The sequence below is a fragment of the Dendrobates tinctorius genome, unplaced genomic scaffold (genome assembly GCF_039654945.1).
Source record: "Dendrobates tinctorius isolate UK_male_01 unplaced genomic scaffold, ASM3965494v1 ptg000293l, whole genome shotgun sequence".
In the NCBI taxonomy this organism is placed as follows: domain Eukaryota; kingdom Metazoa; phylum Chordata; class Amphibia; order Anura; family Dendrobatidae; genus Dendrobates; species Dendrobates tinctorius.
In genome coordinates, this window is record NW_027361960.1 from 10,904,531 (window position 1) to 10,929,552 (window position 25,022).

Consider the following 25,022-nt stretch of genomic DNA (forward strand, 5'->3'; position numbering starts at 1 on the left):
AATATACCTATTTAGTATTGTTGCGTTCAGAAAAGCTGGATCAATTAACGGCGTAACGAGAAAAAAAATTAAAATTACACAATTGCTGTTTTTAGGGTGCTGTAATATTACAATAAAATGAAATAACACGTGATCAAAACATTGTATCTACCCCAATATGGTATATGCGCAAAAATTGAGCCCTCACCCAGCCCTAGATCCCGAAAAATGCAGACACAACAGGTCTCGGAAAATGACGCTTTTTTTTTTTTTTTTTTGTATACAAACTTTGGATTTTTTTCCACCACTTAAATAAAGAACGTCTACATGTTGGGTAGTTGTGAACTCGTAACGACCTGGAGACTCAGTTGCAAGTCATCTTTAGCATTTAGTGAATGTGGTTAAAAAAATTGTGGAATTGCACTTTGTTTACAATTTCATCGCAATTTTTCCTGTACATTACATGGTAAAATCAGTGGTGTCGTTCAAAAGTACAACTTGTCCTGCAAATCTTAAGCTCTCACATGGCCATATTGATGGAAAAATAAAGTTATGGCTCTAGGAAGAATGGGAGCAAAAAACAAAGAATAAAAAAAAAGAGAATAACTCGGGGTGAACCGGTTACGTACATTACAAAAGGGTTTCTTTCCATGATGTCTACAGCGTTACCTATATGTTATATGGTGGCACAACCCGTTTTAGGTTAAAACTGACTGTCAGTCATGGGTTAATCAGACAACTTGTGGCTAGCTTTTAGTCTGTCTCCAGTTTTGACATTTTTTTATACTATAGTTAAGGTATTCTTTGTGTTTGCTGAGAGTTTCAAAATTGTCATATCAGGTAAAGTTCTTATTGTACTGTAACAATAATTTTTTTTTTTTCTTGTGTTTTTAATCTGAAGTGGCAGCTAAAACACTACAGTTATATGCTCGTTAAAAGGCTGCAATGATTTCATACCGATGTTTCGTATGATCTGTTTTTTTTTCCTTTTATAAATCTTAATTTAGCTGAAAATATATTTTTTGTCCTTCATAGAATTCTGAGCAAAACTTTCCAAATGCATTTATAAAATGACGCCAAATTTAAGAGAGATAAAATATCCAAAAAAAAATTGCTTCAGAGTATCTTATATGATATATACACACACATTATAGTATTTGACTGTTTTCTGCACACTTTTTAGATCAAAATGACATTACTCTCATCTCTCATTTTGAGGGTCTGATTTAACTTAGATATGTCATGAATGAATGTTTATCTCCTTTTGCAAACTATATAGATGTGACCTTAAATTTAGTATTCTGTTATTTTGATGGGGTTCTTTTTTTTTTCAGAAATACACTATTAGCATGGATTTTCTGAGGAAGTTTGAAAGACAGTGTGGTTCACAAGCAAGTGTAAAGAGGCTACGTGCACATCCCTCCTACCACAGCTTTAATAATAGGTGGAATCTGCCTGTGTATTTTCAGATCAGGTAATCACGTGGCTTTTAATGCATAATGAGAGAATGCTTTCTAAATCTCTGGTGAAGATGTGTTCAGTGAGATATTGATATGTATGTATGCTGAGCTATATATATATATATATATATATATATATATATATATATATATATATATATATATATATATATATATATATATATATATATATTATATATATATATTATATATTAGTATGTGTATATATATATAAAAATTAGTATGTGTATATATAATATATATATAGTGCTCAGCATAAATGAGTACAACACCTTAGCAAAGTAAGATTTTAAACAGTATCTCGCTGAACGTAAGAACGATTTCCAAAGTTTTGACAAGACTGAGTTTCTTAACACATTTGTTGACCCATTACATGAAAGTAATGTTAATAAAATAACTTCCATTACAAAATCTTAAGTTGTACTCAGATTAGTTGACTGGGTGGGGAGTGAGGCTCAACTTGTCTCTTCAAAACTCCCCAGGTCCGCAGTTGGTGCAGTGACACCTGACCAGGTCCGCAGTTGGTGCAGTGACACCTGACCAGGTCCGCAGTTGGTGCAGTGACACCTGACCAGGTCCGCAGTGGGTGCAGTGACACCTGACCAGGTCCGCAGTGGGTGCAGTGACACCTGACCAGGTCCGCAGTGGGTGCAGTGACACCTGACCAGGTCCGCAGTGGGTGCAGTGGCACCTGACCAGGTCCGCAGTGGGTGCAGTGGCACCTGACCAGGTCCGCAGTGGGTGCAGTGGCACCTGACCAGGTCCGCAGTGGGTGCAGTGGCACCTGACCAGGTCCGCAGTGGGTGCAGTGGCACCTGACCAGGTCCGCAGTGGGTGCAGTGGCACCTGACCAGGTCCGCAGTGGGTGCAGTGGCACCTGACCAGGTCCGCAGTGGGTGCAGTGGCACCTGACCAGGTCCGCAGTGGGTGCAGTGGCACCTGACCAGGTCCGCAGTGGGTGCAGTGGCACCTGACCAGGTCCGCAGTGGGTGCAGTGGCACCTGACCAGGTCCGCAGTGGGTGCAGTGGCACCTGACCAGGTCCGCAGTGGGTGCAGTGGCACCTGACCAGGTCCGCAGTGGGTGCAGTGGCACCTGACCAGGTCCGCAGTGGGTGCAGTGGCACCTGACCAGGTCCGCAGTGGGTGCAGTGGCACCTGACCAGGTCCGCAGTGGGTGCAGTGGCACCTGACCAGGTCCGCAGTGGGTGCAGTGGCACCTGACCAGGTCCGCAGTGGGTGCAGTGGCACCTGACCAGGTCCGCAGTGGGTGCAGTGGCACCTGACCAGGTCCGCAGTGGGTGCAGTGGCACCTGACCAGGTCCGCAGTGGGTGCAGTGACACCTGACCAGGTCCGCAGTGGGTGCAGTGACACCTGACCAGGTCCGCAGTGGGTGCAGTGACACCTGACCAGGTCCGCAGTGGGTGCAGTGACACCTGACCAGGTCCGCAGTGGGTGCAGTGACACCTGACCAGGTCCGCAGTGGGTGCAGTGACACCTGACCAGGTCCGCAGTGGGTGCAGTGACACCTGACCAGGTCCGCAGTGGGTGCAGTGACACCTGACCAGGTCCGCAGTGGGTGCAGTGACACCTGACCAGGTCCGCAGTGGGTGCAGTGACACCTGACCAGGTCCGCAGTGGGTGCAGTGACACCTGACCAGGTCCGCAGTGGGTGCAGTGACACCTGACCAGGTCCGCAGTGGGTGCAGTGACACCTGACCAGGTCCGCAGTGGGTGCAGTGACACCTGACCAGGTCCGCAGTGGGTGCAGTGACACCTGACCAGGTCCGCAGTGGGTGCAGTGACACCTGACCAGGTCCGCAGTGGGTGCAGTGACACCTGACCAGGTCCGCAGTGGGTGCAGTGACACCTGACCAGGTCCGCAGTGGGTGCAGTGACACCTGACCAGGTCCGCAGTGGGTGCAGTGACACCTGACCAGGTCCGCAGTGGGTGCAGTGACACCTGACCAGGTCCGCAGTGGGTGCAGTGACACCTGACCAGGTCCGCAGTGGGTGCAGTGACACCTGACCAGGTCCGCAGTGGGTGCAGTGACACCTGACCAGGTCCGCAGTGGGTGCAGTGACACCTGACCAGGTCCGCAGTGGGTGCAGTGACACCTGACCAGGTCCGCAGTGGGTGCAGTGACACCTGACCAGGTCCGCAGTGGGTGCAGTGACACCTGACCAGGTCCGCAGTGGGTGCAGTGACACCTGACCAGGTCCGCAGTGGGTGCAGTGACACCTGACCAGGTCCGCAGTGGGTGCAGTGACACCTGACCAGGTCCGCAGTGGGTGCAGTGACACCTGACCAGGTCCGCAGTGGGTGCAGTGACACCTGACCAGGTCCGCAGTGGGTGCAGTGACACCTGACCAGGTCCGCAGTGGGTGCAGTGACACCTGACCAGGTCCGCAGTGGGTGCAGTGACACCTGACCAGGTCCGCAGTGGGTGCAGTGACACCTGACCAGGTCCGCAGTGGGTGCAGTGACACCTGACCAGGTCCGCAGTGGGTGCAGTGACACCTGACCAGGTCCGCAGTGGGTGCAGTGACACCTGACCAGGTCCGCAGTGGGTGCAGTGACACCTGACCAGGTCCGCAGTGGGTGCAGTGACACCTGACCAGGTCCGCAGTGGGTGCAGTGACACCTGACCAGGTCCGCAGTGGGTGCAGTGACACCTGACCAGGTCCGCAGTGGGTGCAGTGACACCTGACCAGGTCCGCAGTGGGTGCAGTGACACCTGACCAGGTCCGCAGTGGGTGCAGTGACACCTGACCAGGTCCGCAGTGGGTGCAGTGACACCTGACCAGGTCCGCAGTGGGTGCAGTGACACCTGACCAGGTCCGCAGTGGGTGCAGTGACACCTGACCAGGTCCGCAGTGGGCGCAGTGACACCTGACCAGGTCCGCAGTGGGCGCAGTGACACCTGACCAGGTCCGCAGTGGGCGCAGTGACACCTGACCAGGTCCGCAGTGGGCGCAGTGACACCTGACCAGGTCCGCAGTGGGCGCAGTGACACCTGACCAGGTCCGCAGTGGGCGCAGTGACACCTGACCAGGTCCGCAGTGGGCGCAGTGACACATTGCCAAGCTTAGTACACCAATAAAATGCAGTGTCAGGTCATCCTCAGATACAATTGTATCGCATTAACATACTAACAAAAGACTAACTGGCACTTCCAAATCAGAAAACTGGTGTGAACAGGTGCAAACTAATAGGAGCCATCTCTATGCATAACAAAAAAATATATTCCCAAGGGAGCTTGTCTCCAGGTTTTTCCCATATGAGCTAAGGCCTCATAGCATCCTAACATGCTGTATATATGCCCCCAATCTGGACTGCCAGATGAGAAAAAGACCTTTTATTATACCCTCCTACCGGACGGTCCGGCCCATAGGTGACTCTAGTCTTGCTTCGGCACCGCCTATCTTCATGCAATTGCCATCCTCCTGCTTCGTGTGGATGACGCATCCCGCTATTGTTACCGTATATTTATTTTGCGGGTCCTCTAAAATTGTCTGATCATCTCTTATTTAAAAAAATGATGGGCACTCTCTGAGCACTTTAGGCCTTTTTGACTCTTATTTCTGTACTCAAGTCATACTCTGAATAACAATTTTAGATTCTAAAACAGAAAGATTCATGGCACCTTACATATGACCACATTGAAATTGCACACAAAAAAGGGAAAGTAATGCAATTATGGAAATCACAGGCTTAATAGACAGATATGGAGTTGATTTAAAAATAGAAACAAAACTTTCAAAAGATGCCGATTTATTAAATATCAAGTCTGGGGCATCATTTTCAGAAATACATGCACTCGCACGCCTTGGCATGAGATCAATGAGGTTATTAATGGTCGACTACTATCGAGCACATCTCAGACATTGTTGTTTGACAACTACTGTACACAGGGAGCTGCTGGCAGCGGATCTTGATGATTTCTAAGATCGTTCCTCAGACAACCATTAATAAACTCACTCATGGCAACCAAGGTGTGAAAGTGAGTATATTGCTGCGCATGGCGCTGATGCTCAATACTGGATAAATTGAGATGTTTTGAAAATTTATTTTTCATTTGCATATCATTAACTTGTGTATCGATTCCGTGATTTACGTAGTTACATGACTTTTCATTCTTGGTTTGACAATTTGAGGATCGTATCGTAGAAATGGGGTTTACCTCAAGTTATAAAAAGGTGTAACAGGTCTCTCTTCTAATCATTTATAGCTATGAGTCACTGGTCATGTTATTGTAGAATTTAGTTGGAGACGGAGCCATAATGCAAAGCTGCTTCAAAGAGGGCCACTTGGTGGGCAGTCCTGCACTGTGAATGTACAGGAATGGTGTTTAAATTGTAAATTTACACAGCTTTTCCAGACCTCTAATATGGGTCTATTAACAGAGGAAAGGCATTTAAAGTATTGTGACTTAGACGTTCAAAACAGGGGGGTACATAAGAGTGAAATTCAGAGAAGAAAATGAGTTTACGTAGCTCATGCTTTTTTGAAGGTTTTTCCATTTGCAAGCAAAAGTTCTCACCACCATAATCTATTTCATTGCTGTGTATAGTTTGAAAATTGAGATGCCAGGTTGCACTGGAGTGCCGTCAGTTAAAGCGGTGATGTTAAAGCTGTGTCTTGTATTGAGTCGTTTACTTCTCCTGCCTTAAAAAATGTGGAAGTCTGTGCACATGTGCAAGATGGCCACTAAATTTGCATGCCAGCAGCAGAGTTGCTGGCCAGTTCCAGCTGGTGATCATCAGGAACTCTTAGCAGTAAGGATGCACAGCATCTTGGCCTCTCAAATCCCAGGATTTGAGGAGGGGTCAGGAGTACAGATGAGTGAATATGTTCGGCTCCCTCCATATTCGGCAAGCCATAGCGCTACCGAATAAGCTGCAGAGGTATGGTGTCCGGCGCCGCAACTGCATGTGCCGCGGCTATTTCACAGTCACAACACATGCATGAAGAGCCTGTTTGTTGGGCTATCCATGCATGTGTTGCGACAGTGAAACAGCAGCGACACATGCAGCGCCGGACAGCTAATCAGCAGGACTGATCCAGGTATCCAGATTCCCTCTGCAGCTTATTCAGTAAGCCGAACAGATTCGCTCATCTCTTAGTCAGGAGGAGTAGGAGTGTGGGTGAGCCACACTGCGAAACAGGCTCCACCGCCTTCGGGATGTGAGTTAACTGGGACTCCGCATAGCATAGTGTCACATTTTGCTATCGAAGGACCTTAGCATTCAGTGCTTTTCTCAGCAGAAGGTGAAGCAGAGGGCATGGTGTGTCCAGTAGTGTTGCAGAAGTCGTCCCTTCAATAAGCTGCAAGATGGCCATTGGGTGATGTGGGCTTCTGTGCAAAACTTTGCACTATGGCTTCAGGGTAGTTACATTTTTGGCACCCACATTAATGTGCTATGTCAGGAGTAAGTGCTTGTTATAGGGTTCACTCGTTTTGTATGGTAGTAATTTAGGTGAGATAATTGAGTGAGTCTAGCCTCAGATTTGTTCTGGTCAAAGGCGACCTGTCACCAGGTCAAAAGTGATTAGTTTTTGCTCTTATTTTAGTCCTGCAGCTACCCTCAGAATGTTTTTTTGTTTTGTTCTGGGGCCTTTAACTACCATAATGAGGTTTTAGCGTTATGGGCCTTTTTATTTACAACCCCAATATGCTAATTTTTATTATCTTTTCCTAGTGAGTATTGCTCACCAGATTCTCTGGGGACGTTGTTGGGCTGCTCTCCATAGTTACCCTGTGAGCAACACCTCCCTTGAGAATTACCAGAAAAATTAGCATATTGTGTAGGCTAAACGACCCATATCACTAGATCCGTATTGGGGATTAAAGACAAAAATGAAATAGTAGCAGCGAGAATAAAATTAAAGCAAGATCTGGCCACTTTTGATCTGGGACATGTCCTCTTTGACCCCTTCATGACTTTTAGGGTTTTCAGTTTTTGCGTTTTTGTTTTTTGCTCCTGGTCTTCCCAGATCCATAACTTTTTTTTTTTTTTTAATTTTTCTGTCAATATGGCCGTGTGAGGGCTTGTTTTTTTGCAGGACGAGTTGTAACTTTGAACAACACCATTGGGTTTACCATATTGTGTACTGAAAAACGGGGAAAAAACTCAGTGCGATGAAATAGCCAAAAAATTGCAATTCCACAATTTTGTTTGTTTTTGTTTTTTTTTTTACCATGTTCACTAAATGCTAAAAATGACCTGCCATTATGATTCTCCAGGTCATTATAAGTTCGTAGGTACCAAACACATTGGTTCCTTTTTTATTAAGCTCCTTAGTGAACGAGCCAATTTTTGCAATTCTGACCACTGTCACTTTGTAATAATACTCTGTAACGCTTCAGTGTATCCCACTGATTCTGAGATTTTTTTTTTTGACATATTGTACTTCATGACAATGGTAAAATTTCTTCGATATGACTTGCGTGTATTTGTGAAAAAAAGGAAATTTGGCAAAAATTGAAAATTTAGCAATTTTCAAACTTTTTTAATTTTTGTGCCCTTAAATCAGAGTCTTGTCAAACAAAATGATTCATAAATCACATTTCCCATATGTCTGCTTTACATAAGCACAATTTTGGAAATATAATATTTTTGGGTTGGGACAATATAAGAGTTAAAATTTGACCAGTGATTTCTCATTTTTGCAACAAAATTTACAAAACCATTTTTTTGTGAACCACATCACATTTGAAGTGACTTTGAAGGGTCTATATGACAGAGCATACCAAAAAGTGACACCATTCTAAAAACTGCACCCCTCAAGGTACTTAAAATCAAGAAGTTAATTAAACCTTCAGGTGCTTAACAGGAACTAAAGCAATGTGGAAGGAAAGCTTAACTTTTGGAAGGAAAAGCCCTGCTTTGTGTAGATAAAATTATCAACTGGTATGAGCGCGGCCACGGGGTGGCACTCATAGCAATTCAGCAACGACAACCACAGGGGTCTTTGGCAGAGCCCAGGTATACATGCCAACCCATCGGTGCCTCGCGGTCATGTGACACGGGCACCGATGGGCTATATTAGTGACTCTCTTCCAGCCCGGCCATGTTACATGCCGATGGAGATTGTTAACATGTTAAAAAAAGCTGCCAGTCATAGATGGGGATCGCAATTCCACCCGCGGCTGTTAAAGGCACATGTTAGCTGAGCTCGCATGGAGCTCAGGGACTCAACCTATATATACGTCATAGGTCATGAAGGGGGTTAAAAGGTGTGTGCACCGATTTCATGCTGCTTGACATCGTTAATATACATGCTGGATGCAGGCGAAATATCTACTGAAGGACTCTTTCCGGTTTCTCTCCATTTGTATTGTTTTTTTTGTTTTTTTTCTTAGATGTCTTTTTTTTCACGTACGAGAAAAACATATTTCATCAGTGTTTTTGAGAAGTTTTATCAGATTTTCTTGGATGATGAAAAAAAAGTTAAAATCTTTTCTTATCGAGCTGTCAGTTAAAAAATGAACCAAACTCGAATGGCATCAGAGTTTTCATGGACCCATTGACTTGCATTGCCAATTTTGATCCAACACTCAGATCAATATCAGGTACAGTTGTGGCCAAAAGTATTGACACCCCTGCAATTCTGTCAGATAATACTCAGTTTCTTCCTGAAAATGATTGCAAACACAAATTCTTTGGTATTATTATCTTCATTTAATTTGTCTTAAATGAAAAAACACAAAAAGAATTGTCCTAAAGCCAAATTGGATATAATTCCACACCAAACATAAAAAAGAGGGTGGACAAAAGTATTGGCACTGTTCGAAAAATCATGTGATGCTTCTCTAATTTGTGTAATTAACAGCACCTGTAACTTACCTGTGGCACCTAACAGGTGTTGGCAATAACTAAATCACACTTGCAGCCAGTTGACATGGATTAAAGTTGACTCAACCTCTGTCCTGTGTCCTTGTGTGTACCACATTGAGCATGGAGAAAAGAAAGAAGACCAAAGAACTGTCTGAGGACTTGAGAAACCAAATTGTGAGGAAGCATGAGCAATCTCAAGGCTACAAGTCCATCTCCAAAGACCTGAATGTTCCTGTGTCTACCGTGCGCAGTGTCATCAAGAAGTTTAAAGCCCATGGCACTGTAGCTAACCTCCCTAGATGTGGACGGAAAAGAAAAATTGGCAAGAGATTTCAAAGCAAGATTGTGCGGATGTTGGATAAAGAACCTCGACTAACATCCAAACAAGTTCAAGCTCCCCTGCAGTCCGAGGGTACAACAGTTTCAACCCGATGTTTTCAAAACATCTCAATTTATCCAGTATTGAGCATCAGCGCCATGCGCAGCAATATACTCACTTTCACGCCTTGGTTGCCATGAGTGAGTTTATTAATGGTTGTCTGAGGAATGATCTTAGAAATCATCAAGATCCGCTGCCAGCAGCTCCCTGTGTACAGTAGTTGTATAACAACAATGTCTGAGATGTGCTCGATAGTAGTCGACCATTAATAACCTCATTGATCTCATGCCAAGGCGTGCGAGTGCATGTATTTCTGAAAATGATGCCCCAGACTGGATATTTAATAAATCGGCATCTTTTGAAAGTTTTGTTTCTATTTTTAAATCAACTCCATATCTGTCTATTAAGCCTGTGATTTCCATAATTGCATTACTTTCCCTTTTTTGTGTGCAATTTCAATGTGGTCATATGTAAGGTGCCATGAATCTTTCTGTTTTAGAATCTAAAATTGTTATTCAGAGTATGACTTGAGTACAGAAATAAGAGTCAAAAAGGCCTAAAGTGCTCAAAGAGTGCCCATCATTTTTTTAAATAAGAGATGATCTGTCGGCGTCTGAATGAAAAGGGACTGTATGGTAGGAGACCCAGGAAGACCCCACTTCTTACCCCGAGACATACAAAAGCCAGGCTGGAGTTTGCCAAAACTTACCTGAAAAAGCCTAAAACGTTTTGGAAGAATGTTCTCTGGTCAGATGAGACAAAAGTAGAGCTTTTTGGGCAAAGGCATCAACGTAGAGTTTACAGGAAAAAAAAAAAAGAGGCATTCAAAGAAAAGAACACGGTCCCTACAGTCAAACATGGCGGAGGTTCCCTGATGTTTTGGGGTTGCTTTGCTGCCTCTGGCACTGGACTCCTTGACCGTGTGCATGGCATTATGAAGTCAGAAGTCTACCAACAAATTTTGCAGCATAATGTAGGGCCCAGTGTGAGAAAGACGGGTCTCCCTCAGAGGTCATGGGTCTTCCAGCAGGACAATGACCCAAAACACTTCAAAAAGCACTAGAAAATGGTTTGAGAGAAAGCACTGGAGACTTCTAAGGTGGCCAGCAATGAGTCCATACCTGAATCCCATAGAACACCTGTGGAGAGATCTAAAAATGGCAGTTTAGAGAAGGCACCCTTCTAATATCAGGGACCTGGAGCAGTTTGCCAAAGAAGAATGGTCTAAAATTCCAGCAGAGCATTGTAAGAAACTCATTGATGGTTACCGGAAGCAGTTGGTCGCAGTTATTTTGGCTAAAGGTTGTGCAACCAATTATTAGGCTGAGGGTGCCAATACTTTTGTCTGGCACATTTTTGGAGTTTTGTGTGAAATGATCAATGTTTTGCTTTTTGCTTCATTCTCTTTTGTGTTTTTTCATTTAAGACAAATTCAATGAAGATAATGGCAAAGAATTTGTGTTTGCAATCATTTTCAGGAAGAAACTGAGTATTATCTGACAGAATTGCAGGGGTGTCAATACTTTTCGCCAAAACTGTAGGTCTCCAAACTTTTGCATGAATCACTTGGTCCACAAAAATAATCGGACATGTGAACAGCACAATAGACTACACGAAGTACAATTTCTCTCTGTGAAAACCATGGATAGAATGCATAAGCAAAAAATGAACTTGTGAATCAGCCCCAACTCTTCTGCTTTCATCTCACAGGCAGCCAGTGCAGGGGAAAGGAAGTACAACTGAACTAAAAGCAGTATGAGGACAGCTACAGAGTGTTTGTAAGGAGATGAAGCTCAGCTTTGCTGTATTGGTTATGATGATACACAGCTCTGCAGTGAGATCAGGAGATCAGACTAACAATTATTACATGTATCACACGGATAATTCTCCTTTTCATATAAAATAATTACTGGAGGCGCATTATCAGGGAAATCCACTTCTGCCCATCGATTTTTAACAGCTCATTTAGAAATTAAGAAAAAACGTGGTGCAATTGTTTGTTTTTTTAACAAAGTTTGGCATTTTTTTCACCACTTACATAATAAAGAACCTAGACATGTTTGGTGTTTCTAAACTGGTAATGACCTGGAGAATCAGTTTTAGCATTTAGGGAACCTAGTAAAAAGCCAAACCTAAAACAACTGTGGCATTGCACTTTTTTTGCAATTTCACCACACTCCGAATTTTTTCCCGTTTTCTAGTACACTACATGGTAAAACCAGTGGTGTCGTTCAAAAGTATAACTCGTCCCACAAAAAACAACCCCTCACATGGCCATATTGATGGAAAAATAAAAATGTTATGGCTCTGAGAAGAAGGGGAGCAAAAAACGAAAATGCAAAGCCAAAAAAAAGCTATCTATACATCTATAGGAATTTCTGTGGTCCCTCCCACTGTGTATGAATTCAGGAAAATTCGTTCAAAATTGTCACTAGATGGTACAGTGCCTACAAGTAGTATTCAACCCCCTGCAGATTTAGCAGGTTTGATAAGATGCAAATAAGTTAGAGCCTTCAAACTTCACACAAGAGCAGGATTTATTAACAGATGGATAAATCTTACAAACCAAAAAGTTATGTTGCTCAGTTAAATTTTAATAAATTTTAAACATAAAAGTGTGGGTCAATTATTATTCAACCCCTAGGTTTAATATTTTGTGGAATAACCCTTGTTTGCAATTACAGCTAATAATCGTCTTTTATAAGACCTGATCAGGCCGGCACAGGTCTCTGGAGTTATCTTGGCCCACTCCTCCATGCAGATCTTCTCCAAGTTATCTAGGTTCTTTGGGTGTCTCATGTGGACTTTAATCTTGAGCTCCTTCCACAAGTTTTCAATTGGGTTAAGGTCAGGAGACTGACTAGGCCACTCCAACACCTTGATTTTTTCCCTCTTGAACCAGGCCTTGGTTTTCTTGGCTGTGTGCTTTGGGTCGTTGTCTTGTTGGAAGATGAAATGACGACCCATCTTAAGATCCTTGATGGAGGAGCAGAGGTTCTTGGCCAAAATCTCCAGGTAGGCCGTGCTATCCATCTTCCCATGGATGCGGACCAGATGGCCAGGCCCCTTGGCTGAGAAACAGCCCCACAGCATGATGCTGCCACCACCATGCTTGACTGTAGGGATGGTATTCTTGGGGTCGTATGCAGTGCCATCCAGTCTCCAAACGTCACGTGTGTGGTTGGCATCAAAGATCTCGATCTTGGTCTCATCAGACCAGAGAACCTTGAACCAGTCTGTCTCAGAGTCCTCCAAGTGATCATGAGCAAACTGTAGACGAGCCTTGACATGACGCTTTGAAAGTAAAGGTACCTTACGGGCTCGTCTGGAACGGAGACCATTGCGGTGGAGTACGTTACTTATGGTATTGACTGAAACCAATGTCCCCACTGCCATGAGATCTTCCCGGAGCTCCTTCCTTGTTGTCCTTGGGTTAGCCTTGACTCTTCGGACAAGCCTGGCCTCGGCACGGGAGGAAACTTTCAAAGGCTGTCCAGGCCGTGGAAGGCTAACAGTAGTTCCATAAGCCTTCCACTTCCGGATGATGCTCCCAACAGTGGAGACAGGTAGGCCCAACTCCTTGGAAAGGGTTTTGTACCCCTTGCCAGCCTTGTGACCCTCCACGATCTTGTCTCTGATGGCCTTGGAATGCTCCTTTTGTCTTTCCCATGTTGACCATGTATGAGTGCTGTTCACAAGTTTGGGGAGGGTCTTAAATAGTCAGAAAAGGCTGGAAAAAGAGCTAATTAATCCAAACATGTGAAGCTCATTGTTCTTTGTGCCTGAAATACTTCTTAATACTTTAGGGGAACCAAACAGAATTCTGGTGGTTTGAGGGGTTGAATAATAAATGACCCTCTGAATAAACTTTTCACAATTTAAAAAAAAATTAAACAAAGAAATAACATTCTTTTTTGCTGCAGTGCATTTCACACTTCCAGGCTGATCTACAGTCCAAATGTCACAATGCCAAGTTAATTCCGAATGTGTAAACCTGCTAAATCTGCAGGGGGGTTGAATACTACTTGTAGGCACTGTATATTATGCCCGAGCAGACTCAAATGGCGTCATTCTATGGCGGCAAACTGTTGGAGATGTGGAGAGATAGATGGCAGCTATATCCACATCTGGTGGTCCTGCCAGATTCTTCGGCCCTTTTGGGAAGAGGTATCCACAATCATAAATAAGGTGCTGGGCAAATGTGTCCTCTTGAAACCAGAAAATATTTTTTTAAACCTTCCACTATGGCAGAACGATAAAGATGCTTCTAAACTTGCACAATATATCCTAGCAGCTGGAAAATCCTTGATACCTATTAACTGGAATTCCTCAACACTACCCACTACTTAACAGCTCTATTCCTACCCTTGCTTCCCCCACCCCTCTCTCTTCTTCTTCCTCCCCTCTCTTTTTTTTTTTTCTGTTTCCCTTTCGTCTATTTTTCTCATTTTCTCTGACAAATGTTGAAAATTACCGTAACTCTCTTGTTAGCAGTGATTGAGTTTTGTACGCAAATGTGCCCTCGTAAATTGTACCTGAAGTACTTATAACTGTTCATACTAATGAGACGATTTCTTTCTCAACACTGTTTGTTACATTTAAATCTTTTCAATAAAAAGAACATTGAAAGAGAGCAGATAGAACTTTTCATGAGTTCATAGCTTCTGCAGGTTCATTTTTATCCTACCAAATGTTCTAAAGCTCTGTTAACACTATATAAATGTTTTTTTATTGTGGATGTTTCTTTTTGATGGACCTTCTTGCATATTAAGGGGAATTAATGTATAATCCAAAAGAAAACAACTTATTGTTTAACCCCTTTCCTACAATGGACATAATATTCCATCCATGAGACCTGGGACTTAAGTCCCATGGACGTAATATTACATCATAGCGATCAGCGGCGCCCACGTGTTGAGCGCCGCTGATCGCGGCCGGGTGTCAGCTGATTATTACAGCTGACACCCGGCACAATGTGTCAGGGGCGGTCACGGACCGCCCCGGACACGTTAACCCCTTGCACACCGCGATCAAACACGATCGCGGTGTCCTGGGGGTTAAAGGGAAGCATCGGCAGGGAGGGGGTTCCCTCCGTGATTCCCTGAGCCCCCACAGCAGCGCAATGTGCAGCGCTGCTGCGGGGGCTCCATCCCTGCAGGTCCACGAATCCAAGATGGTGACGGGGACCTTCGGGGGGCCTGCAGGGAGCTGCCTTCCTCAGTTCCTGCAAAGCGCAGGCATGAGGAAGTCTGCGTGTATGCCTGTGACTGATCACTAATCTGTCACAGTGATCTGTGATGTGACAGATCAGTGATCTGTCACAGGACAGTGATGTCCACCCTGGGAAAACCTAATAAAGTTTGATTTATTATAATGCTGCCAAACAAAAAGTGCAACAACGCACGATCAAAAAGACGCATATAAATATCCATGGTACCGCTGAAAATGTCATCTTGTCCCGCAAAAAACGAGCCGCCACACAGCATCATCAGCGAAAAAATAAAAAAGTTATAGCTCGCAGAATAAAGCGATGCAAAAATAATCAATTTTATATAAAAAATATTTTCATTGCATAAAAGCGCTAAAACATAAAAAAACTTACATAAATGAGGTATCGCTGTAACCATACTGACCCGAAGAATAAAACCGCTTTATCAATTTTACCGCAGGCGGAACGGTGTAAACGCACCCCCCCAAAAGAAATTCATGAAACGCTGGTTTTTGTTCATTCTGCGTCCCAAAAATCGGAATAAAAAGCGATCAAAAGATGCCACGTGCCCGAAAATGATACCAATAAAAACATCAACGTCAAAAAAATAAGACCTCACATGACTCGGTGGGTCAAAATATGGAAAAATTATAGTTCTCAATATGTGGTGATGCAAAAACTATTTTTACAATAAAAAGCGTCTTTTATCGTGTGACAGCTGCCAAATATTAAAACCGCCATAAATAGTAAATCAAACCCCCGTTATCACCCCCTTAGTTAGGGAAAAATAATAAAATTAAAAAAATGTATTTTTCATTTTCCCATTAGGGTTAGGGCTGAGATTAGGGTTAGGGGTGTGTTGGGGTTAGGGTTGGAGTTAGAATTGGGGGTTTTCCACTGTTTGGGCACATCAGGTGCTCTCCAAACGCAACATGGCGTCTGATCTCAATTCCAGCCAATTCTGCGTTGAAAAAGTCAAATGGTGCTCCTTCCCTTCCAAGCTCTGCTATGTGCCCAAACAGTGTTTTACCCCCACATATGCGGTATCAGCCTACTCAGGACAAATTGCAAAACAACTTTTGGGGTCCAATTTCTCCTGTTGCCCTTAGGAAAATAAAACATTCGGGGCAAAAATATCATTTTTGTGGAAAAAAATGATTTTTTTATTTTCACGCCCGGGCGTTATAAACTTCTGTGAAGTCCTTGGGGGTTCAAAGTGCTCACCACACATCTAGATAAGTTCCGTGGGGGGTCTAGTTTCCAAAATGGGGTCCCTTGTGGGGAGTTTGAATAGTTTAGGCACATCAGAGGCTCTCCAAACGCACATGACACCCGCAGACCATTCCATCAAAGTCTGCATTCCAAAACGTCACCCCTTCCCTTCCGAGCCCCGACGTGTGCCCATATAGTACTTTTCTCCCACATATGAGGCATCAGCGTACTCAGGACAAATTGGACAACAACTTTTGGGGTCCAATTTCTCCTGGTACCCTTGGGAAAATAACGAAATTGTGGACTAAATGATCATGTTTGTGGAAAAATACGAGTTTTTTATTTTCACGCCTGGGCATTATAAACTTCTGTGAAGCACTGGGGGGTTCAAAGTGCTCACCACACATCTACACATCTAGATAAGTTCCTTAGGGGGTCTAGTTTCCAAAATGGTGTCGTTTGTGGGGGGGGTTTCCGCTGTTTTGGTACATCAGGGGCTTTCCAAACGCGACATGGTGTCCGATCTCAATTCCAGCCAAAAACGTCAAATGGCGCTGCTTCCCTTCTGAGCTCTGCCATGCGCCCAAATAGTCGTTTACACCCACATATCGGGTATCAGCGTACTCAGGACAAATTGCACAATAACTTTTGGGGTCCTGTTACCCTTGGAAAAATAAGAATTGAGGGTGAAAAGATCATTTTTGTGGAAAAAATATTATTTTTTAATTGTACGGCTGTACGTTATAAACTTCTGTGAAGCTCTTGGGGGTTCAAAGTTCTCACCACACATCTAGATAAGTTCCTTGGGGGGTCTAGTTTCCAGAATGGCGTCACTTGTGTGGGATTTCCACTGTTTAGGTACATCAGGGGCTCTCCAAACGTGACATGGCGTCCGATCTGAATTCCAGCCAATTTTGCATTGAAAAAGTCAAACGGCGCTCCTTCCCTTCTGAGCTCTGCCATGCACCGAAACAGTGGTTCCCCCCACATATCAGGTATCAGCGTACTCAGGACAAATTGCACAATAACTTTTGCAGTCCAATTTCTCCTGTTACCCTTGGTAAAATAAAAAAAATTGAACCTGAATTATTTTTTTTGTGAAAAAAAGTTAGATGTTCATTTTTTTTTTTTTTTTTAAATATTCAAAAAATTCCTGTGAAGCACCTGAAGGGTTAATAAACTTCTTGAATGTGGTTTTGAGCACCTTAAGGAGTGCAGTTTTTAGAATGGTGTCACTTTTGAGTATTTTCTATCATATAGACCCCTCAAAGTGGCTTCAAATGTGATGTGGTCTGTAAAAATAAAATGGTGTTGCAAAAATGAGAAATCGCTGGTCAACTTTTAACCCTTTTAACTTCCTAACAAAAAAAAAATTTTGGTTCCAAAATTGTGCTGATGTAAATAAATGTGTGAAATGTTACTTATTAATTTTGTGTGTGCCGTATCTCTGATTTAAGAGCATAAAAATTCAAAGTTGGAAAATTGCGACATTTTCAAAATTTTCGCCAAATTTCTGTTTTTTTCACAAATAAACACAAATTGTTTGAATGAAATTTTACCACTAACATGAAGTACAATATGTCACGAGAAAACATTGTCAGAATCACCAAGATCCATGGAAGCGTTTCAGAGTTATTACCTCATAAAAGGACAGTGGTCAGAATTGTAAAAATTGGCCCGTGCGTTAACGTGCAAACCACCCTTGGTAGTGAAGGAGTTAAAGCACCACTCCAGGTTTTTTGTTTTTTTTTTATTTTGCAGCGCTGAAGTGGTGCAATTAATCTTAGTTCTATGCCCTTAGTAATATATTCACCAGACTTCAAAAAAAGATAATGCTGAAGTGGTGCTTTAAGTAAGGTTTTTGTGTCACACGTACTTAATTTTTTAAATTTGTTTTTTGTTTGTTTTAATCTGTTACGTGAAATTAGAAATCTTGCAATTTTCACGCTGGCAACTGGGACTATTTTATGCCCTGTCTGGAAGGGTTTTCAGCAGGGCTGTGGAGTCGGAGCTCATTTTGGTGGAGTCGGTATAAAATTTTCTGACTCCTAAAATATATAATAAATTGGGTACAGTAGTTCACTGCAGAATGTGCTGAATATTTTTTCATAGGAATTTGGGAAAGTTATGGAATGTCCTATAAATGGCTGTTCTATTCCTGACCTAAGGCTACATTCACACACAGCGTTTTTGCTGCGTTTTTTGAGGATACATTTTTCAGCTGCAAAAGCAGATCAGCTTTTTAAAAAACCGCATCACCTGAAAGGTTTTAGAGCTCATAGATAATGTTTTCAATAGAGCAGATTTCTAATCTGCTTTTGCTATCTATCCATTTACCCCTATCTGTCTATCCATATCTTATCTGTACCAAAAAGAATGAAAGCCGGGTAGCACACAGACTAAAGCCCCCGTTACACACTGCGATATCGCTAGCAATATCGCTGTAAAGTCACCGATTTTGTGACGTTACAGCGATATTGCTGCATGTGATACTTATCTCCGACCAGCTCCCCCGCTGGTTATCGCTGATCGCGCGAGAAGCTGCTGGATCATTCCTCGTCGGTCACTTCCTGCGGCGCTTCCTGCTGTGACGACGAGCGACTCGTGGAGCCGGGCGGGAGGACGCAGGATCGCCGCGTCTGACAGGTAAGTAGCGATCCCCGTCCCCAGCGATGTCGCTAGTGAGATCTGCTTGTGTGGCAGCTCACTAGCGATTCACCAGCGATCCTGACCGCGTCATATCGCTGGTCGGGATCGCTGGTGAGTCGCTAGGTGTAACAGTACCCTAACACTCCTTTTTTTTTTTTTTTTTTTTTAGCACCAGTCAGGTACACCTCATAGCTGCCCAAAAGGACGCCTAGGACAGGCATTGCTCGTCTTCAGTAACACATCAACATCAATTGATAGTTGGAATAAATAGACTGCATTCACCACATCTTAAGGTGCAGACTTTATTTTCAAGTGTAGGGGTGTGCAGTATAAGGTTCTGCAGCAGCTGAGGTATGCAGTATGAGATTCTGCGGAACAGTATGAGGTTCTGCCCCCCCCTAGTTTTGATCCTGGCTAAAACCGTTTCTTATAGATATGGCGAACCCTCAGGTAACCCTAATTGACGGTCAATGGACACAGGTGGCTGAATTGAAGGGATTGCTTAATCACCTATTTACTGTGACTAAAAAGTTTCAAGCTGAGGATTTAAAGGGAATCTGTCACCCTTTTTTTCGGCTTGCGGCTGCCGGCATAGACATCGGGGGCTTATCTACAGCAGTCTGTAATGCTGTAGATAAACCTCCGATGTAACCTGAAAGAGAAGAAAAATAAGTTATATTATACTCACCGGGGTGGGCGGTCCGGTCCGGTGGGCGTTGCGGTCCGGTCTGACGCCTCCCTTCTTCATGCGATGACGTCCTCTTCTCCCGTCCTGTAATGGCTGCTGCGCAAGCGCACTGCTCTGCCCTGTTGAGGGCAGAGCAGAGTCCTGCAGTGCGCAGGCGTCAGGAGTGGTCCGGCACCTGTGCACTGCAGAATTCTACTCTGTCCTCAACAGGGCAGAGCAGTGCGCTTGCGCCGCAGCCATTACAGGAAGGGAGAAGTGGACGTCATCGCATGAAGAAGGGAGGCATCGCACCTGACCGCAACGCCCACCGGACCGCCTACCCCGGTGAGTATAATATAACGTGTTTTTCTTCTCTTTCAGGTTACTTCGGAGGCTTATCTACAGCATTACAGAATGCTGTAGATAAGCCCCCGATGTCTATGCCGGCAGCTGCAAGCCGAAAAAAAAGCGTGACAGATTCCCTTTAACTCCTGGCATTTTCATAAGGGAGTGGAAGTACTTGCTATTTTGCCTGTCCCAAAGAGGAGATTTAATCGCAGATGGCATTTCTGCTTCAATGAAACGGAGAGAGACACAGCTATTGGAAAATAAAATTTTTCTGGCAGCTGTTTATGTGAACCCAAGTCATCGTATATTGCTTGATGATCAACAGCTTACTAAAGGAAAAGAAGCTCTGACTGAGGTAGCAGTTAGGATGGGTGGCCTACAGGAGGACTGCCAGGCGCAAGAGGACTTGGGTCCTGACAGTGCTACTGCTGCCATATCTTCATCCTCATCAAATGAGGAGTTTGACAAGTATTTGGATGATATGGAGCAGGCAAAGCATTGCTGCAAGGAAAAAGATTTCACTCCGTCTCCTATAGCAAGCAGATTGACCATATTTCAGCAAAATGTTTCACTTGCTCTCAAAGAAAAAGAAAAATTCAACCGTTCATCAAAACTGACTGTGCATGAGGCAATTCCTTTATACTTGGAAATTGTTAGAGATGTTCCCCATGTGGTTACGGCTTTGCCTCCAACCCAAGTTACTGTAGAGAGGTTGTTCTCTGGCCTTAAAATTATTAGGTCAGATTTTAGGTCCTCTATGAAGGAGGATCTGATGGAGGCAATTCTATTTCTTAGAACAAATTCATAGACTGCACAAATGTTATTTAGTATGTTTTTGTTGAAATCTGTTTTTTTGCCACTTACATAGTTTATTACATAGTGATAGATATATATATATATTTAATATTACATAGTGTATTACATATTTACAATTTATTACAGTTTTTTGTGTTCTAAAGTTGTATTCCAATAAATGTTATGTTCTATCTAAATGTCTTGATTATTGTATCATAAAAATGATTAAATGTCTGAGGTTCACATTGTACTACAATACATTTTTCACTTAAATATAAGCAATATATGTCGGAGTCGGTGGAAGGGAAATTGAGGAGTCGAAGTCGCAGGTTTGGCTTACCGACTCCACAGCCCTGGTTTTCAGACTGCTTATCTGATGAAGAATTAGAATAATGGGTAAAGGCCCCGTCACACTAAGCGACTTACCAGCGATCCCGACACCGATATCAAGGTGTCAGGATCGCTAGTAAGTCGCTATGTGATCGCTGGTGAGCTGTCACACAGACAGCTTCACCAGCGATCAGCACAGCGATGCCGAGCGCCCAGCATCGCTTGCCATCGCTGTAAAAAATAGAATCAAAATAAAAATATTGTTATTCTCACCTTCCGACGTCCCGTTCAGCCATCCTGCCTCTCTCCACGCTCCGGTCCCAGTGATCCTTTGCACGAATGACCGCGAGATGTCACGGTCTCGAGGGATAACAAAGTCTCGAGGGATAACAAAGTCTCGCGGTCATTCGTGCAAAGGATCACTGGGACCGGAGCGTGGAGAGAGGCAGGATGGCTGAACGGGACGTCGGAAGGTGAAAATAACTATATTTTTATTTTATTATTTTTTACACCTGATCGCTGGTCTCCCGCCTGTCACACGCAGCGATGCGTGCTGGCCAGCGGGAGACCAGCGACCAAAGAAATGTCCAGAGGTTTCTTTCAGCAATACCGGCAGGGGGGCCGCTCGCTGATCGCTGTCACATACAGTGATCTCACTGGTGAGATCGCTGTTACGTCACAAAAGTTGTGACTCAGCAGTGAGCTCGCTACCGAGATCGCTTAGTGAGTCGGGGCCTTAACACTACTGTACACAGTTGACGTTTATTTAGGTTTCCATTTATAAATATATTTTTAGAAGCTAGTAAGCCTTATATTAAAAAATGCATTTCGTAAATGTTTGATGTAATTTGGTTTTCCTCTAGGTTTAAAGAAATAGCAGGAAGCCTAGAATCTGCAATACTTTCTCATCGAGAGGAGGCTTCAGGTTTGTAACCTTGCATCACTTCTACTCATTGACTGTTACTCTAAAAGCAACCATACAGCAAAGAGTAGAATTAGGTCTACATGCTATAATCGAGCTAAATAAATTATTAGGTTTCAAAGTTGGTGAATATGTGATGGTATCAATAAGAAGTTTATCTACAGTAGGCGATGTTTGGTCTCTGAGTATGTACAGCTACAGATGTGCGCTTCAAAAAACCATGGAGGTATTAAAGGGAATCTGTCACCCCTTTTTTCGAATGAGCTGCCGGCACCAACATCAGGGGCTTATCTACAGCATTCTGTAATGCTGTAGATAAGCTCCCGATGTAACCTGAAAGATGATAAAAAAAGAGTTAGATTATACTCACCCCGGCATCCAGTCCGATGGGTGTCACCGTCCGGTCCGGCGGCTCCCATCTTCATACAATGCTGTCCACTTCTTTCCTTCCTGTCGTGACTCCTGCGCAGGCGGAGAGGTCTGGCGCCTGCGCACTGCAGTATTCTGCTCTGCCCTTAACAGGGCAGAGCAGTGCGCCTGCGCAGGAGCTACGACAGGAAGGGAAGAGGACGGCATCGTATGAAGATGGGAGGCGCCGGATCGGACGGCGACACCCATCAGACCAGACCGGATGCTGGGGTGAGTATAATCTAACTCTTTTTTTTCTTATCTTTCAGGTTACATCGGGGACTTAGCTACAGCATTACAGAATGCTGTAGATAAGCCCCTGATGTCTGTGCCGGCAGCTCATTGTCCAAAAAAAGGGTGACAGATTCCCCTTAACAATAATCCTCTTTTACATATAGCCATATGTAATTGGGTGCTAGCATCCTTTAGAAAAGTCGTTCACTGATACTTTAGTCATCTTGGGTAAACGCCTATCCACCCAATGAGCGAAGAAAACGCTTGTTCATCGGGTAATTGGATCGTTCATGACATCCTTAAACTCTGTTACCGGCAGCATAATTTTTCTGGGCTCATATAAATTTGGTCAGTCTGTCTAAACACGCCATTAAATGACCACCGATTTGCCTTGTGTGTGTGTGTGTGTGTGTATATATGTATATATATATATATATATATATATATATCCAATCGTCTGACATTTAACAGCCGCAAGCAGCATGTATAGATAATCCTTTAGGTGCTGGAGATGACCGCAAGGTGTGTGACAGCATTAAAGAAAAGATACTGTGAAACTAACTTGTAAAGGTCTAGTCTTCATTGAAGTATTATTATTACATTTTATAGAATAGGTTGGTAATGATATTTATGTTGGGTGTTATGTTTTTCAGCTGAAAGTGCGTATTGTCTCAGAGTTACAAATGTCTTGTGGACATGTCTAACTGCGTGTTGGTCTGATGAAATCTACCTACCACTACTTGCCCACCGTTTCTGGAAGCTAACCTTACAACTGCTGTCACGTTATTGTGTATTTATTAAAGAGGTGAGGAATGAAAATTGTGCTCCTCTATTTCTGTTTTTTGACTGTTGGTAGAACCTTTGGCTTTTGGAATAACTCAGTACTGTTATCCTTTACATCAGGGGTCTCAAACACACAGGCGCAAGCAGCCCCTGAAGCGACATTCTGTTTCCCTCAAGGCAGCAGAGCTCCCAAGACAGGGGCCTAATGATAACCAGGTCCATCGAGGAAAGGGGACCCCACAGACATCAGTGTCTTTTTCACCTGAGTATGTATCCTCGGACACATATTCAGCTAAAATGTATTGTCGCCGGTAGTCTCCAGCTTCTTGCACTCCAATAGCTATAAAAGCCACAGGCCTGTGACGTCGACGTGCTGTTGTGGGTGGTACATGACATCACTGCAATGTGCTACCCCACCTCACTGTGTCGGCTGTGGAGCAGGAAGAGCACACTGCTCATCATGGGATGGGAGATACTTGAGAAGAATTGTATATTTTGTTTTTCTTTAATGTGTGTATGATGCATACCAGGACATTACAGTATGAGGGACATTGTAAGAGGATGGGGGCTTTTCACAGAGGCCATCATTATACAATGGGGGCATGAATACAGGATGAGGTCCTGGACAGAGGATATGATAACAGGATAGGGTCCAAGATGGGGAACATTATTATAGGGAGGGGGGGGGCATCATTAACCCCTTCATGACCTTGGGATTTTCTGTTTTTGCTTTTTTGTTTTTTGCTCCCCTTTTCCCAGAGCCAGAACTACTTTATTTTTCCATTAATATGACTATGTGAGGGCTTGTTTTTTGCGAGTTGTACTTTTGAATGATAACATTTATTTTACCATATAGTATACTGGAAAACTGGGTAAATTGTGCAGTTCGCCAACTTTTTTTGTTTTGTTTTTGGCGGAGGGAGGAGGGTGGTGTTTACTAAATACTAAAACAGACCTGCTATTATGATTCTCCAGGTCATTACAAGTTTGCAGGTACCAAACATTTATGGGTTCTTTTTTATCTAAGTGGTGAAAAAAAATTCAAAGTTTGAAAGAAAAGCAAAACATCATTTTTCAAGACCCTTAGCGCCTACATTTTTGGGGATCTGGGGCTGGGTGAGGGCTTATTGTTTGTGTGCTGAGCTGACTTTTTTATTTTTACCATTTTGGGGTAGGTGCAATGTTTTGATCACCTATTATTGCGTTTTATTGCAATGTTTCAGCGACTAAAAAACGTAATTCTAGTTTTGTGCTTTGTTTTTTCTCGTTATGCCGTTTAGTGATCAGATGAATTCTTTTTATATTTTGATAGATCAGGCTTTTCTGAACGCAGCGATTCCAAATATGTTGCTTTATTTTGAATGAAGCAAAAGGATATTTTTTAAAAATATTTTTTAAAACCTTTTTTTTTGCTACACATAGCAGAAATAATCATCTGCTATGAATCCCGGCCACGGCGCAGACTCACGAATGTCATGCCAACCCATCGGCACCCCACGATCGTTTAACAGGCGCAATCGTGTTAAATGCTGTTGTCAGAGATTAACAGCGGCATTTAACATGTTAAAATGCTGTGGGTGGATCACGATTCCAGATCAGCTTTCATGTGCAGGAAAAGATGCCGGCTCAGTGCTGGAGCCCACATCAACTTCCAAGACATGACCTATATGTATCTACTAGCTGTTTCCAGACAGCTAACGCTCGGCACGCTCATTGCTATCTAACGCTGCTGGTGATTAAACTAAAGTAAATAATGACAACATTCAATAGTGCTTACGCAGGTGG

At 43.5% G+C, this 25,022-nt stretch overlaps 1 protein-coding gene across 2 annotated transcripts in view; it reads left to right on the forward strand.

Moving 5' to 3' along the window:
- The window catches only part of COG2 (component of oligomeric golgi complex 2), a 159,107-nt gene that overhangs the window by 44,648 nt on the left and 89,437 nt on the right, over nucleotides 1–25,022 (forward strand). For both annotated transcript variants that reach the window (XR_012226896.1, XM_073560121.1), the window contains exons 10-12: nucleotides 1,314–1,453; nucleotides 21,754–21,815; nucleotides 23,108–23,259. Coding sequence is in view for 1 of the 2 variants with exons in the window: in XM_073560121.1 (XP_073416222.1) it covers nucleotides 1,314–1,453; nucleotides 21,754–21,815; nucleotides 23,108–23,259 (354 nt within the window). In the remaining variant the exon portion in view is untranslated. The remainder of the gene's footprint in view (nucleotides 1–1,313; nucleotides 1,454–21,753; nucleotides 21,816–23,107; nucleotides 23,260–25,022) is intronic.